General features: G+C 40.4%; 1 protein-coding gene across 1 annotated transcript; it reads left to right on the forward strand.

Annotated features, from left to right (window-relative positions):
- Positions 1 to 397: 397 nt before the first annotated feature.
- LOC145397084 (glutamate receptor-like) lies at positions 398 to 16,302 on the forward strand. Its single transcript, XM_080270290.1, has 6 exons — positions 398 to 491; positions 1,224 to 1,379; positions 2,150 to 2,315; positions 11,458 to 11,696; positions 15,510 to 15,694; positions 16,033 to 16,302. The coding sequence occupies exons 1-6, from the start codon at positions 398 to 400 to the stop codon at positions 16,300 to 16,302; spliced, it is 1,110 nt and encodes a 369-aa protein (XP_080126416.1).
- The last annotated feature ends 397 nt before the right edge of the window (positions 16,303 to 16,699 follow it).

The following is a 16,699-nucleotide window of genomic DNA, read 5'->3' on the forward strand; positions in this document are numbered from 1 at the left end:
AGGCAGCTTGGAGGTGCTTTCCACTCCCTTTTCATCACTAGATGATTCATCCAAAGGGCGAGTTCAGTGTGGTGCTGATGGCGGTGGTTTGTCTCGTGGCACACAAGGTTGGGACGTGGCTAGCCTATACACCATATACCTAGCCTTTCTTGGTGATTGTATTTCTTCATCACTGCTTGTTTCAATGACTGGTTGAATGTAATCTTATCAGTCACATCGTCATCGATGAGTGAATCACATTCACCATCATGAGGGATGAACAAAAGGGCATCAATCTCAGGCTGTGAATGGCCGTGGTGTGACATGATGTTCAAACAAGCAGTAACAAAGAAGGACTGAGGAGCGGGCCTCCCGCGCTTCATGGGAGCGGCCTGGGTGACTCATAGCATGGGTACACATGTGGGGAAGGTGCGTCTGTGTCCATGCCAGTCATCTCCTGGCAAATTTGAATATTCATGTGTTTACGCCGGTTGTTACTGCAGACCGTACAGGTATGGCTCCGGCACTTAGCAGGTTAAGGTTGGATTTTTGGCAAATGTGCTGGCAAGGATATTCAGTTTTCTACATAGGTCATTTATAGTGTTTCTATCTGAAGATTTTAGTGGAGAACGTGTGATGACGTGCTAAAGTTACTGAAAAAACTATGAGGTGACCAGAAAATTCTATTGTTATTAGGATTATGTAATAGTATGTATACTTGGTTGTGAAGAAGTTGTCACATCTTATCTTACTTTTGTCATAACCTTCTTTAAATACCTCTCGTTGTTACATCAGCCACCTCACCGTTGGTCATAGGCCAACATTCATTGTTGTCTCTGGTTATCTACAGATTAAATCCCCTTACTCCCTGTACCGTCTGGCCACGGTACTGTTGTCATAGGGAGTACATCCACATTCACCCCCATGGGCAGATGTCCAGTGGCAATTTTATACCAGCTGTGGTACGAGATGTATTCCATGAGTTATTTCTATGTGAATGTAATACTCTTTGAAGCACACAACTAAAGCATGAGAAGGATGCACAGTGTGTGTCTTTTGGGAAAATGAGAAGTATGGAGGGCAGGATACAATGCGGACACTTATGTCGGCGAAGTTTTGTTCATGATTATCCTTTCTTTCTCATTATCCCTTCAATTTCCATGAGCGAAAAATACACTATTTAACTGTAGCAGCCACTAACTATATATTATACTCAAAATATACCAGTATCTTTTCATTTTCAGGTGTGAGTGAGCCAAGAGAGCTGCAACAGTTGATGGTGTACCGCCGCTGTATGTACTGCAACACTGGACAAGCGGACATTCAGGTTCTGTTCGGAAGAAATTTAACTTCACTGAGGAAAAGCACATTTCTTCGGAATGACATCCCTTTGTTCGAATGTAAGTTTATGTTTTCACACATATACGAGACAATATGAGAATAAGAAACAGAATGAGTGAGGGAAGGTGTGTGAAACAGTGAAGGAATTAAAAACTATACAGGAGTGTTAAAATTAACGCATGTATATGAATGAGAGACAAGTTAGATTATCTCCAAATATTACCCATGCTTTAAAAGTATGATGAAAAGAGGTTAAAATCATGGTGTACTATATCTCAAAGTGAGATAACTTCAACACAAAATACATATTATGGGACAAATTTAACAATTCATAACTTATCATCATTACCAGTTTTAAGACACTGATTACCAACTTCGTAACCTCTCATCATTTCCAGCATTATCATCATTATCATTATATTTCCCACTGCTAAACAGGGTCAACAGTGTATCATTTATCATCATCATCACCATAACTATTACACCTACAATTCTGGGCAACGTAGTACATCATCACCACTTCCCATTGATATAAAGGTACGCCATCTCTTATCACCATCATCATCATCACAACTATTACAACTACAATTCTGGGCTACATAGTACATCACCATTTCCCACTGATATAAAGGATACGCCATCTCTCATCATCACCATCATCATCATCATCATAAACATTTACAACTACAGTTCCGGGAAAGGTAGTGCATCATCACTATTTCCCACTCATGTAAAAAGTACGCCATTTCTCATCATCAGAATCATCATCATTATCCTATTTGCTACTGCCATACCTGGTGGGGTAATATATATATATTTTTTTCCACAGATCAGTTCCCTAATATGAACGGTCACGGGATGAAGATAGTTACTGCTGGCTACTTCCCCTACGCGGACTACACCCCGAACACTGATGAACCATACAGCACTGCCACCCTCAAGGACTCCATGGATGCCAGACTCATCAAGGAATTCTCAAAAAAGTTGAATTTCACGTAACTAACTCTTTTGTGTACTCGGCAAGAATGTTGACCGTGCTGGTTGTCTACCTGTCCTTTCTCTGTGGTAGTTACTATTCTGTCTCTTACCGCACCTGCATTGTTAAATGGCGATTGTATTGTACTGAAGTTCTTTTCTTTAAACTGTTTACTTACTTATACACTGTCTGTTCCTATTGGCACCTTTCTGCCCTGGAGTTTCATAAAGGATAAAAGAGCTCAGATAGAGAAGGCACAGTTCTTCGTTAATTATCCAGATGTTACATCAACATCTGCACTACCTGTCCATTGCTTTTTACTACAGTTCCTTATTAAAATTCCTCTACTCTTGACTAATGTAGGTAGCTATTCCACAGTTAAACCCCCTTCTTTTCTACTGAATTATGTGTTTCAGTCTTCCTCATATAGAAGCTAGATAGAAATGTTAAAAACGAATATTCGTTCCCAGTGTTAAAAGAAGTTATGCACTGACTTCTCATTCTTTCCTGTTGATCACGTGCCAGTCAAGCAGATCATGTGTCAAACAATCAAGAGCTTGAGGATATTCATATTTCCAGGCAAGTTTACGTTACTGCTGTGTCTTCGAGGCATCAGGGAGAAAACCGGTGCTAGGTAAATGCTGTCTTGGGAATTATGTTTCCCGTCTTTACTCTGCCTAGGAACAGGAAAGCAGGCAAACATTTTAATTTACCTACACCTTTTGCCAGACGCCTCTATCCCGCAAGGGGATGCCAAAAACAAATCGCCTCCATGTCGCCCAATCCCCCGCCATTTCACTGCTCTGCTCCCAGCCCACACACCCCTCTCTCTTATACCTCTCCACTCCATCCCTCCATCTCATCTTTGGTCTCCTCCTCCCTCTCCCCCCGCCTCCGCCTCACTCACATACTCTCCTCGTCTCTCTGTCTCTCCATCCTCTCCACATGGCCAAGCCACCTCAATGTGTTTTTCCTTATGCTTCTTATCACATCCACATTCACACCACAACGCTCCTTCACATCCTCATTTGTCACTGTGTCTCTCCTTGTGACCCCACATGCTCCTTCCAAATAACTCATTTCCACTGCTCTCACTCTTGACGTCTGTCCCTCCAACAAGGTCCAAGCTTCACTTCAATACGTTAGAGTTGGTATCACAATACTGTCATGTAGTAACTTTTTCACTTCCATGACTTCCCTGTTTCTTATCACTGTTTTCAACGAACAAGCAACCTTTCTTCTTTGTTGTACCCTTTCAAGCACTTCACCCTCCAAACTTCCATCCTTACTCATCACACTTCCCAAGTACTTAAACGCACTCACATATTCCATTTCCTCCTCATCCAACCTCATGGTACATTCACTGACTTACGTCTCCCGAGGACCATAACTTTACTCCTCCCTAGATTCACCTTTTAACATATCTGTAAAACAATTTTTTTTTTTCATGCGACAAAGTAGGAACCAAAGGCTAAGAGCACGCAAACCATTCCTTCCAAGAAAAAGAAAAAACAACAAAAACAGTACAACAGAGAGCCAAATTGAAGATCCATTCATTGCAAGATGCCTGGACACACTGCGTTTGAAAAACTGGAGATCATAACTGCGTTTGAAAAACTGGAGATCATAATTTATGAAGTAGGAAAAACAGATAGAAGAAGAAAATTCCAGAGCTGGCCTGTCGCATAAACTGAAGGACTGGGAGTAACGGTTAACTCTTGCATTAGAGAGTTGGACAGAAAAGGGATGAGAGTTTGTTGCTAGACGTGTGCTACGCGCCCGTCGTGGAGGTGGAGGGATGCAAGCAGTAAGTTCAGAGGAACAGTGACCAGTAACAGAAGAATTACGTCTGACGTTTCTACTTAGACTTTAATGCTACTATGCAAACTGGAGTGCAATCCAATGATATCCCAGTGTGTGATTAGTTTTAATGCCGGAAAATAATTTATGAGTTGACCTACACCTTTGAGTACCTGGTTTTAATATTACGGTGCTTAGAGTGGCGTATGAAGAGAGGGAATTGACCCAAGCGAACTACCACTTATTTCTTCTTCTTAGCTAGTGTGATACGGATGAATTGTCTTAAAAAAATAAAACGGAGCCCTTTTGCCATATGTTATATACTCGTAATATATTCCCGAAAATAAACAGTACCAGGATCTTGACTGTTAACTGGAAAGAATTCCCGAAAATAAACAATACCAGGATCTTGACTGTTAACTGGAAAGAATTCCCGAAAATAAACATTACCAGGATCTTGACTGTAACTGGAGAGGACTGAACTTTGTCCACGATTATTGTATGTCTCGAATTATGAAAGATAATTATGTAATGACAAAGAGAAACACACAAGCAATGCGGAAAACACTTCTAACCCGCTGCAGTATATTTGATTTTACACATTTGGCTCAGTCCTGTTAGTTTTCACCATTGCAGAAACAATAACCCCTTCGGCATCTGCAGATACCAATTTTGACTGGTCTAAAAGTTTTTAAAAGTTGTCTGCTTTGGAGATAAAATTTGCTGTTTCTTATGGATTTTCAATGCACTGAAATCAGATATGATAAAAAGAGCAGCTGATTTGCTAGTGTTTCGAAAATAAGTTTTATATATTACATTTATGTACATAACGCCGACAGTACAATGTTACTCAAAAATTTCAAACCAATGTATTCCCATCTGTTTGTGATGCTACATGAATATATGACATACCACGTATATAATACTCTTATTGTGTCAGTACATAGTTCAGCCATTATTCAGCTTCTGAACTGTGCATATGGGCTTCTTTCAAGTGTTCATGAAATGGAGCATCCCTGACAATAGCCCGCAAGGGTTGGTGGGCCCCATTTGCCCTGATACAGTTTCTCCATTGCTGCTCTGTCCTGGTGAAATCGCTCGCCATGCTCGTCGCACACTGCTCCGCAGTTTTGTGGAAATATATTTAAATGAGAGTGCAAATAAATAAGTCTTGAGTGACTTGTTGCAGGCAAGCTTATTGTATGTCGTAAGCAGGTTTTCCACCAACTCCCTGTAGTTGTCTGCCTTGTTGTTGCCAAGAAATGTTGTTGTTACTAGCTCGAAGACTTGTCAAGCATCCTTTGCCACACATTGCGCTCTCAAATGCATCATTTCGAAGAGGTTAAGGAATCTGAAGACCAACAAAAACACATTTATTTAATTTTGTTTGACTTAACCCTGGGAATTTCACACAGGCATACTTAAAGGCTTCTTTGAATTTGTCTTTCACAAGTGGTGAATTCTGAACGTTTTTCCTCTCTGGCTCCACTGACTATCGAATGAGCAACCAGTCTCTCTTAGTGTAGCGAGACCGTCATGCACGACTATCTTCTTCACAGAGATGACAGTAATACTCTGTATATCCATTCTGCAGACCAAGTAAAATGGCAATAACCTTCAGGTCACCACAAAGCTGCCACTGATATCGGTCGTCGTTTATGCACCTCAAAAGTGTTTTTCATGTTGTCATAACTCTTCTTTACATGAACTGCATGACCACCTAGAATGGATGGCAAAACATTACCGTTGTGCAGCAAAACAGCATTAGGACTCGTCTTTGATGAAACAACGATGAGTCACCACTCAGCTGGATTATGGACGATGTTGACTGTTGCGCATCAGACCATCGATGCTGTTGCAGGCTACAAGATCATCCTCCATGAAGAAATATTGGACAAAATTCTTTTGACGTTTAGGAACATGGAAATCCTAACACCATCTGACAGGAATTTCCATTGCTGTAGTTTGTAGCCCAACAACTCTGTCTTGCTCTTGTGCATTTCCAGATCCCTCACAAGATCATTCAGCTCAACTTCTGTAATGAGGTGTGATTCGTGGAAGAGGGTGGGTCAAAATCTGAGTCAAGTGACGTTGATGGTGCAGAGGTAGATGTTTTGAGATTCCCTTCCTCCTCGTCTGATTTAAATAGGAAGGATTCTGGTGCTTCAGCAACAGGCACCAATCCCCGTGGGATACTAAGCGAATAGCTGCCAGAATTTTTGATCTTTTACAGTCCACTTTATCTGCTCTGACAGACCGTTCCCGAATAGGGGCCACCATTCTGAAGTAGCAGTTGCTTTAATGTTGTGTTGGTTCTCGACAAATCATTGGTTCAGCAAACGGCATAGATTTCCTTTTCTTAATAAACCACTGGCGACGATTTGCTGCACAAGTGTTGCAGCATGTAGCTGGAGCCCGGCTCTTGTCTTGATCTCCAGTTTTACAGCCACATTACAGGTGGAAGTTTTTCTTAACCACAGCAGTAATACTATACTTTTGATTCAGATGTCATTTCGCCACACATATAGCAGAAATTACCAGCTTCGTTAAATCAAGTATGAGGCATCACTGCTCACTTTGGCTAAACAGAAATATGTCCCTTTGCCAAATTAAACAGTAATATACAAAGAGGGCATCGACTGTACCACCAGTCGAACAAGGCAGTAGTCCGAAGATGGATGGAAGGCCAGTGATAGGGAGAGCTAGATCTTCCATTTCATCAGCCCATGGAACTATCTTCTGACCATCTCCTTTTATTGTTTTTTTTTTTTCACTATTTCAGTAACAGAAAATAGACCAGCATAATCTCTTATAGAATTTCCTCCAACTGTCGACACCAAACTACGTGCACAATACACACCACACTTCTTTTTTATGTTAAGTAAATGGCATCTCAGCATCAAGCCTTTATTGCCCTGGAGGGGGGGGGGGCATAAATTCTCCCACCATCCTCCCCTCTCCCAGTGACGGCCAAGAGAATTGCTTGGAATCACTGTCAGACCCACTTCTTCATTTTCTTTGACATTCACTGCCTTTCCTCTAATTTCTTATCTGTTGAACATCACCTCTCTTCCTCTAAACCTCACCTCCTCTTCCTTACTGAGACCCAGCTGTCTGAGGCGACTGATACCAAACCCCTCTCTATATCCTCCTGCTTTCTCTATCTCTATCTATATACCTAGGCTGTTTGCACCCCCTTTAGCAGAGACAGGACGATACACTCCCAATTTTCTCACACACACACACACACACACACACACACACACACACACACACACACACACACACACACACACACACACACACACACATTTACTCATATCTTAGTCCCAAGGGCAGAAGGGACAGATTCTCACCACACCCCACTGCACAAAGATCAACTGCGCAGTGCAATCAGCTACATCCGTTGCAGGGCCCAACAGCAGAGCTGGTTTGTTTCCACCACATCATAATGGACCCATCCCCTTACCAGCACCTGACCTGATCAACTGATCAGACCAAATGTGGGACAATATCCTCTCGGGCCACATCACCATTTATCCATTCACAATTTTTCTCGAGTCATCCTTATCACGCGGAGCCATTCTTCCTTTCTCTACAAACATAACACTCACATTTAATGCTCTCTTCACATTGTCCATTCATCCTATTTGTGGTCTTCCTCTCAGCCTTACATCTCTCACATCCGACCCCATTATCTTTTTCACCAATTGCTCTTCATCCATTCCCTCCATATGACCAAACCATCGCAACACTCTCTGTTCAACTCGTTCTCTATACTCACTTCAAAGCCAAAAAGTGGCTGTTGTTCATATGTACGCAACAACATATCTTTCATGTTCCTGAACTTGAATCTTCTGATTTCTCTCCCTACTGACCTCAGCTATTCTGTCATTCTCTGACTAATGTGTGTGTGCTGTTTACTTATCTCGTGATTCTATTGACTATAAAATTTTCTTTTACTGTCTTACTTCAAAGATGGAACATATCCTGACAATTTCTCCTTTCTCTGAAATCTTGAATTTTATGTCATTGCAATTTTCACAACTACCTTTGACCTTCTTCTTTCACTGGTCCACCTGCTGAACAAGTCTACATCTTCTCTATGTTTAATGACCTAAAGCAGCTTGCTCAATATCCTACATGAATCCCTGACTGCCTTGGAGAGAGGTCCAACATACCTGACCTTTTCCTTACAACTAATCCAACTTGTTATGCTGTAAATATTTTCTCTGTTAGGTCCCTCCAACCATGACCTCGTCATCTTAACCTGTCCTATCACTCCAGTAACTCCTATGGACCCTACCAAGGAGCGGCAGCTTTGGCACTGTAGAGCTGCTGATTGGGAGGCCCTCAGGCAGTACTTATTTGATTTTCCCTGAAATGATTACCGCTTCTATGGCCGTGATCCATCTCAGTATGACTTGCACATTATGAGGGTTATTCTCTTGGGCATGGAAGCATACATTCCTCTCTTATCCTGTGTCTATTGAAAAAAAAAATGGTTTAATCGCATTTGTTCTACTGCTGTCTACAACAAGGAGAGAGCCTTCAAAAGTTACCATAGCCAATCTTTCCTTGAATTTCATCTCTTTTATACTTCTGTCCAAAATCGTGCCAAGTCTGTCCTTTGCTCTGCCAAAAATAATTTCATTCTTATTAAATGTTCTGAAATCTCTATCTCAAATTCTTCCTACTCTTTCCGGCATCTTATCAATATCCTTTCTAACAACTTTACTTCATCATCCTTCTCTCCTCTTTTTCGCTCTGATGACTCTGCAGCTGTTTCTTCTACTGATAAAACACAGCTCTTAGCTCAGACTTTCCATTCCAATTACACTTTAGATGATTCTGGTGCCGTTCCTCCATCGCTTCCCTTCCTCTGACTTTCTCATGGCTGATATTAAAATATCTTCAAGCGATGTGTTTTCTGTCTTAAATGGCCGCAATGCTAACAAGGCATATGGGTTTGAAGGTGTCCCTCCGAATGTCCTCAAGAGCTGTGCTTCTGTGCTACACCCTTCCTGGGTAAACTCTTTCGCCTCTGTCTATCAACTTGTACCTTTCCTTCTTGCTGGACGTTTCCTCTCATTCAGCCTTTCCCGAAGAAGGGTGACCGTTTCCTACCCTCTAACTATCGTCCAACGCTGTAACATCTTGTATCTCTAAAGTTGTTGCATCTGTCCATTACAAAATTATTTTAAGGCACGTTTCCAATCATAATCTTCTTCACGATTGCCAGAATGGGTTCTGCCAGGGACACTCCACTGGTGATCATCTCACTTTCCTTTCAGATTCCTGGTCATCTTCCTTTTGGGACTTTGGCGAAAGCTTTGCCATTGGACTTGAGATCTCAATGGCTTTCGATTGAGTCTGATATAAATCATTAATACCCAAACTGCCCTCTTATGGTTTCTGTCCTTCTGTCTGAGCCTTCGTCTGTTGCTTCCTTTCTTGTTGTTCTATAGCTGCTGTTCTAGATGGCCACTGTTCTTCTAGAGCTATCAATAGCAGTGTTCCTCAGGGCTCAGTCCTATCACCAACTCTCTTCTTTATATTTATCAATGACCTTCTAAGCTGAATATCTAACGTTATCCACTCATATGCTGATGACTCCACACTTCACCTTTCTAAACGCTTCCCACAGCGTCCATCTCTGCAGTTACTTCAACAGAAAAGGGATGAAGAGATGGTATCCTTAATGTCTGGCTTGGATCTGATTGGGGTAAAATTAATCTTGTTATTTTTAATGCATCAGAAACGCAGCTCTTGTATCTTTCGACTCGTCAAAATCTGCTACGGGAATATCCTCGAAATTTGAAAATGCCCAACTCTATCTTTCATCGTCTTTAATCATTTTTGGATTTCATTCATTTGGAATTTATCTTGGAGAGATCATATTATCTTTCTTGTAAAATCTGCTTCCAAGAGATTAGGTATGGTAAGCCAAATCATTGCCTACTTTATCCCTTCATTGTAAAACTCTCATGCGTGAGGAGGGTCCGCACGTACAGTAGTTCACAACAAGGTTGGGTCGAAGGCTTTTCGTTATTTTAGCTCTCCTCCTCTTATTGGCTCCCTTTAACTTGCATCTCCTTGTTGTACCGTTGCATCTTTATCTCTTTTCAGTCACTGATTCAATGGTCACTACTCCTCTGAACCGTCTGGTTGCATCCCTCCAACACTACGACGTGTGCATAACACCCGTCTAGCAGTAAACTGTCATCCTTTTTCTGTCCAAGCTCTAATGGAGGAGTTAACCATTACTCCTGGTCGTTCATGTATGCAACAGTTCAACTCTGGAACTATCGTTCTATGTCTATATTTGCTACTATCTATCACATGACTTTCAGTCAAGGTATCTCGAAATTAATGGACCTTGAATATGGCTCTCTGTTATCTTACTTTTATTTTTTTCTTGTAGGGAACATTTTTCGGACTTCTGGCATTCCGTTTCTTTTTCCATGCATATATATATAAAAAATTGAACGACACCATTTGATCTGCATGGTTTGTATAGGACAAAATATTTTGTGATGTAACCTGAATAATGATTGTATCATTAGTGACGTCTCAGAATGATATGATGCAGTTCATGACACAATAACAATTTCAGGTGGCATCACGCATTATTTTGACAAAACAGCCAAAGCTCTCCAAACTCAGTAAAACTTTTATTTATACATTCAGTCAAATCCTTGCCCGTGTTTGGATCATTTCTTGTTTGAAATAAGAACCAAGTCCAATTAGTACTCAAGTATCTTAGCTATTGAAGTCAATGATCGTAAATACTGAGTAATTAGAATATCTTAAAAAGTAGAGCCGATCAGACATTATAAGCATGACTTTCGTTCTCAGTGACCCCAAATTAGTAAAATTGACTATTTTTGTCTCGGAAGCATTTTCCATTTTGAATAAAAACTCATTTCCACCCTGTTCCCACTATCTCCATATCACTTTCCTTAGCTCAGAAGAGACTTTTCGAAGTCAAGGGAGGGATTAGATAGGGACCATTACCACTTTCTTACTGGAGTGATGAAAATGGCATCACAACCTGTGGTAACAGTCTAAAAATTATTTAATTTTTAGGCTGTTACCACAGGTTGTGATGCCATTTCCCTCACACCAGTAGTGAAAGTATGCTGGTCCATCTCTAATTCCTCCCTTTACTTCGAAAAGTCTCTTCTAAGCTAAGGAAGGTAGTTTGGAGACAGCGAGAACAAAGTGGACACGAAGTTTTATTCAAAATTGAGGAAATAATATTCAGGTTTCTTCTACCCCTTCATTTCTGTCGTACTTTAAAAAATTAATAACTGAGACATTTCTTGGGTAAATGGTGTTAAATCAGTATAATCTTTTAGCTATGTTGTTCGTGAGGAAATAGACCGCTTGTGGGGTAAACTGAAAAATGGGGTGTTTGATGGCATGATGGGCCGACTCCAGAGACACGAGGTAGATTTCTGCACCGTTGTGTCCCCTATACGAGAGCGGCTGACTGTTTTCGATTACCTGAGGACTTACCCATCCGACCCCATGACTTTGGTGTCATTGAAGCCACCTCCTCTACCACAACACCTCGCCCTTGTCAGACCATTCACAGGTAACAATCACTAAAGCTCTCACTGTCCTTTGCCCGTCACTCATAGGTTCGTCAAAATGTCATTGTTTCACCATGCTGGTTTTCATGTGCAGCTACCTGTCTGACCTTATAACCGTACACTTGTTCCAACTCATCTTCCACAGCACATGAGCATTTATAGTCAACAGCATGTGAACATTTATATGACCATCAGTGGAGATCTGAGTGTGGTCGAGGGAAGTGTAATGAGTGTCTGTTAGGGTGAGTGGGAGGGGCGACAGATGCAAAAGGAAAAGGGAATCAGAGGCAGTGACAGAAAACGGGACAAAACAATCAATCAATCAATCATTTCCTGTGGCACCCTCGGGGATGCATAGGGCCTCGATGAACTCACACCACCACATCCTATCTTGTGCTAACTCCTCAAGATCTCCCCAACACTCATCTCCAGCTTCCCGTCTCATTGTCCTCACCCACGTCTCTTTTGGCCTTCCTCTACCTCTCCTACCAGGTGCCACCCACCCTGGTGTACCTCGTACTATTCCCTGTCTCCTATACACATGTCCTAGCCACTTCCATCGTGAGAATCTAACATATTCATCGATCGGCTGCACTCCCGTTATTTCTCTAATTCTACTATTTGGTATGCTTTCCCACCACTTAACTCCTAATATTCTTCTAAGTGCTTTATTTTCAAACACCAAGAATTTATTTTCCATAGTCACTGTGCTGTACCAAGACTCGTGTCCATAAATTAAGATACTCCTAACCATTACCTTATAAAGTTTGATTTTTGTATGCACAGAGAAATTGTTATTATTCCAAATATGTTTAAGCATTCCCATTGCCTGATTAGCCTTCTTTAACCTTTCCTCGAATTCAAAGTTCAAAGAACCATCCTTGGCTAAATAAGTACCTAAATATTTAAACCTATCAACTTGCTTTACAACCATACCTCCAATTACACATTCCTGCGCATTTTCCATATTCATATTGATTATTTCAGTTTTTCCACAATTAATAACCAAACCCACCTTGCGACCTTCACTCACCAAACAGTCCAACACTCTCTGCATCTCTTCTGGCCCATCACAAATCAAAACTATATCATCTGCATAATCTAAATCCAAAAGTTTCCTGTTCTCTCCCCAAAGTATACCTGCACCGGTTTCTGTTCCAACACGTTTCATAATGTAATCAATGACCAATATAAATAGTAAAGGCGATAGAACACCACCTTGAATTACTCCGGACTTGACTTCAAACGAATCACTCAGACAACCATCAACCATCACTTTACAAAATGTGTCCTCATGCATGTTCATAATGACCCTCACAAACTCCTCTGGTATTCCATAATGTCTCATGATCTTCCCCATAGACTCTCTCGAAACACTATCAAAAGCCTTTTCAAAATCAACAAAACAAAGACTTAACGGTACTCTCATTTCATTAACTTGCTGCATCAAATGCCTAACTATAAAGATCTGATCATTGCAACCACGTCCCTTTCTAAAACCAGCCTGTTCATCCCTCAGAATACCCTCAACCACCGGCTCCAACCTATTTAACAACACTCTACTGAAAACTTTCAAAGCTATCGGTGACAAAGAGATTCCCCTCCAATTACCACACTCACTCAGGTCTCCTTTCTTCGGAACTTTAACAATTACACCATTCTTCCAAACTGATGGTAGTAACCCCGTCACCCATATCTTATTGAATAGCTTGGTCAAGATCATTATTAATCTATCCCCCTCCACTTTAAACATTTCCGGAAATAAACCATCCTCCCCTGGTGCCTTATTATTCTTTAACTGTTTTACTGCTTTCTCCACTTCTGCAGGCCTCAACTCTCCTGTTTCTATATTTAAATCTTCCTGAGCAGACGGTACATCCTCTTCTGGTGGTATTGGTCTATTAAGAACTGTCTCAAAATGCTCTTTCCATCTATTTTTAATATCTCCATCTTTGGTCAATAAATTTCCTTCCCTGTCTCTAATTGGTATTTCCTTGCGTTTACCTGCATTACCACTCAGTTCTCTAATCGATTCATATGCTATTCTTTGACTCTGTCCATCATTTTTGTTTATTAGGATTTCAGTCTCTGCAACCTTTTCATCCACACATCTTCTTTTATCTCTCCTAGCTAACCTTCTTACTTCTGAATTCAAACTCCAGTACGCAGCTCTTGCTAATTCAATCTCTCGTTCATGAACGCATTGCATCTCACTCCTCAATTTAGCCTCACTTCTCTTTTTTATCATATCCCACGTTTCCTCTGATATCCATTTCTTTCTCCTGAATCTATGTCTCCTTCCAATCGTACATTCAGCAGTCTCATGCAAAACTTTGTTCACATCCTCCCACATCTCATCTACACTTCTCTCCCCCTCTTCCAACGTTTCCAACACCAAAAACCTATTTCTGCATTCTAATCTGAATTCCTCCTTTTCTTCTCCTTCTCTTCTAAGCAATGTTTTAAAATGAAACCAGGTGAGTGGAGAGACTTTCTGCTTGTCAAGAAAGCACATCAGCCAACTCTACGTATACGAGGTTACTAAGAGATTTTTACCTTGTTTAACACCAGGTAGTGATGCTCACCTTTGTAGAAAGTCCTTATTTAAGGCATTTAAAAAAAAATCTGCAGTGATAAGAATTTTGAAGAAGCTCAGAGGCAAAACGAAATAAGGGGTAGAGAGATAAAACATGAATTATATTTTTCTACAATGAATAATGTAAATGCCATTGCAAGAAATTCTTGTGCTTAATTACTCTAGACCCGATTGTGTCTCTACATTGTGTTAATTGAGAAAAAAGAATTTACCCAACGTTTTGCACAAAGATAGTATTTTTTTCCACCAATACAATAGCTGGCAACCTTAATCGTCAGCATCATTAATGATCAATTCGCATCTTTCCTTTCGTGCCTAATTTTCGATGTCACCATGTACTGTAATTTTAATTCTTGTTATTTTGCGCCATTAGCTGAGTACATTTGAAAAGAAATTGCAAAATTACATTGTTAATAATTTATACAACGTATTTAAAAGTGTTGTATCAAACTCTAACACTGATTACAAACGAGTGAGTGATATTAGCGAATGACGTTTACTCTTAGTTAAGTCTGGAAATGAGTGGCCTGGCCCAACCCGACCGTCACGCTAAGCAGAAGCTAATAGCTTTACTCCTTTGTGAAGTAGAGTTTAAATTCTTTCTGCATGTGATACTTTCATTCAATAAATTTTATCACCTAAAAACTCACCCATAAAGGCGTGGGAACCTCTTGGAATCCCGAGTTCTCCTAGGGACTGCTCGGCTCTAAATGTGAACGAATCACATTTTAAAAGATTACAAAATCACAGTAAAATAGATTTTCAATTATAACACTGTGTTTCTTTGGCATCAGCTCTATCAATTAAATATTGGAGATTCCGCCTATAATTTTATATAAAAAACATGGTGCTCACTCGCTCGTCACGCGCATTTTACTGGTATGGTGTATATTAACCTTCAAATATGGATAGCTATTGGAGTCTCTTCGTTTGCAAGGAGTGTTTGTTCTAGTGTTGCCATGTATACCCACTCCTGCAACTATGCTCGTTCAGAAATTTAGGATTTCCATTGTGTATATTTATGTTATTGGTATTTCGTTTCTGTTGCTCCATCAGCCCTGAAACCCAACACTTGAGGAAAGAAATCTTGATTATATTGATATAAATTATTATTACCAATATTAATATTATTATCATTATTATTATTATTATTATTATTATCATCATTATTATTATTATCATCATTATTAATATGCAAGAAAATTTCCAAAACTGTCAGCCATGGTGTGGTTGGGCATCCTGGTGAGTCTGCTGGTGTGGGCAGTGGTGTTATGGATGCTGCAGAGGCTGTGGGTGCAGGTGGCAGGAGGTAAGACTGTACAGTTCATCATCACATTCCTATACGGCTGGGCCATCCTCTTGGAAGAACCGCCTAAGGATCCATCTGTTAATGTCTCTGGACAGGTAATCACTTAAATATTGAAAAAAAGCATAGTATTTCATCCCCATCTGCTGCCCTTGGATATTCCTGACACTTCGAGTATAATATATTATGATTTAGAGATCTTTTACAGTAGATGAACTAAATGGAGCTTATTTCCATGTACTCGTACTTCACTGCAAAAGGCTTTCCCTCATGTAAAAGAGTTTTGAGGTAATATATTTAAGTTAATCTTGTTTCATCGTACTGACCGGGTGAACTAGTGGTCTACAATATTTTATAATTGACGCTTAATACAATTGCAAAGTAGTATGTACACAAATTTGTTATAGTGACTGATTTATAATTGAGTATGTTGTAGATGTTGGTTGGCTGGTGGCTGGTGTTCTGCCTCATCATATCAACGGGGTACAAGTCTGCCCTGATCGCTCACCTCACCGTCCAGGACAAGGATAAGCCGGTGGAGACATTTCAAGACATGCTAAATATCCCAGGCTGGAAATGGGGTATTGAAACGTGGATGATGACGGGGGCTCCTCGCCACTACTTTTTAACGCACACTGACCCTACTGTCAAAGCCGTATATGAAGGATTTGAGGCAAGTGAACCAAATCTGATTCAAGCATACTGACTATAGTAGACTATAAATAAAGTTATGAATATCAATGCATTCTTTGAAGAAACGAGGTAGTGGACAGGTCTTTTGAAACTCAACGGTGCCATCTTAAACTCCCAGCAAACTTTGAATATTAGTGAAAAGTGTCGGTATTATCCATAATTACACAAGTAATAAACCTCTTCAGACAGAGGACGTAGGAGTTTTGGTCTAAAAACCTCCAAACTGTTTTCATCATCTTAACACATTCAGGTAATGTAATTCTTATCCATTGTATTCTTGTATTAGTAAGGTTAGATGTTACCCCACGGCATTACACACCATTGCATACTGATCCCACTGAGGAAGCAGTATCTGAAACATTTCAGGTCAGTGACCCGAAATCATCAAAAGTCTACCAAACTGATTAGGA

The sequence above is a fragment of the Coenobita brevimanus genome, chromosome 40 (genome assembly GCF_032717465.1).
Source record: "Coenobita brevimanus isolate Jiangsu-jjx chromosome 40, ASM3271746v2, whole genome shotgun sequence".
NCBI lineage: Eukaryota > Metazoa > Arthropoda > Malacostraca > Decapoda > Coenobitidae > Coenobita > Coenobita brevimanus.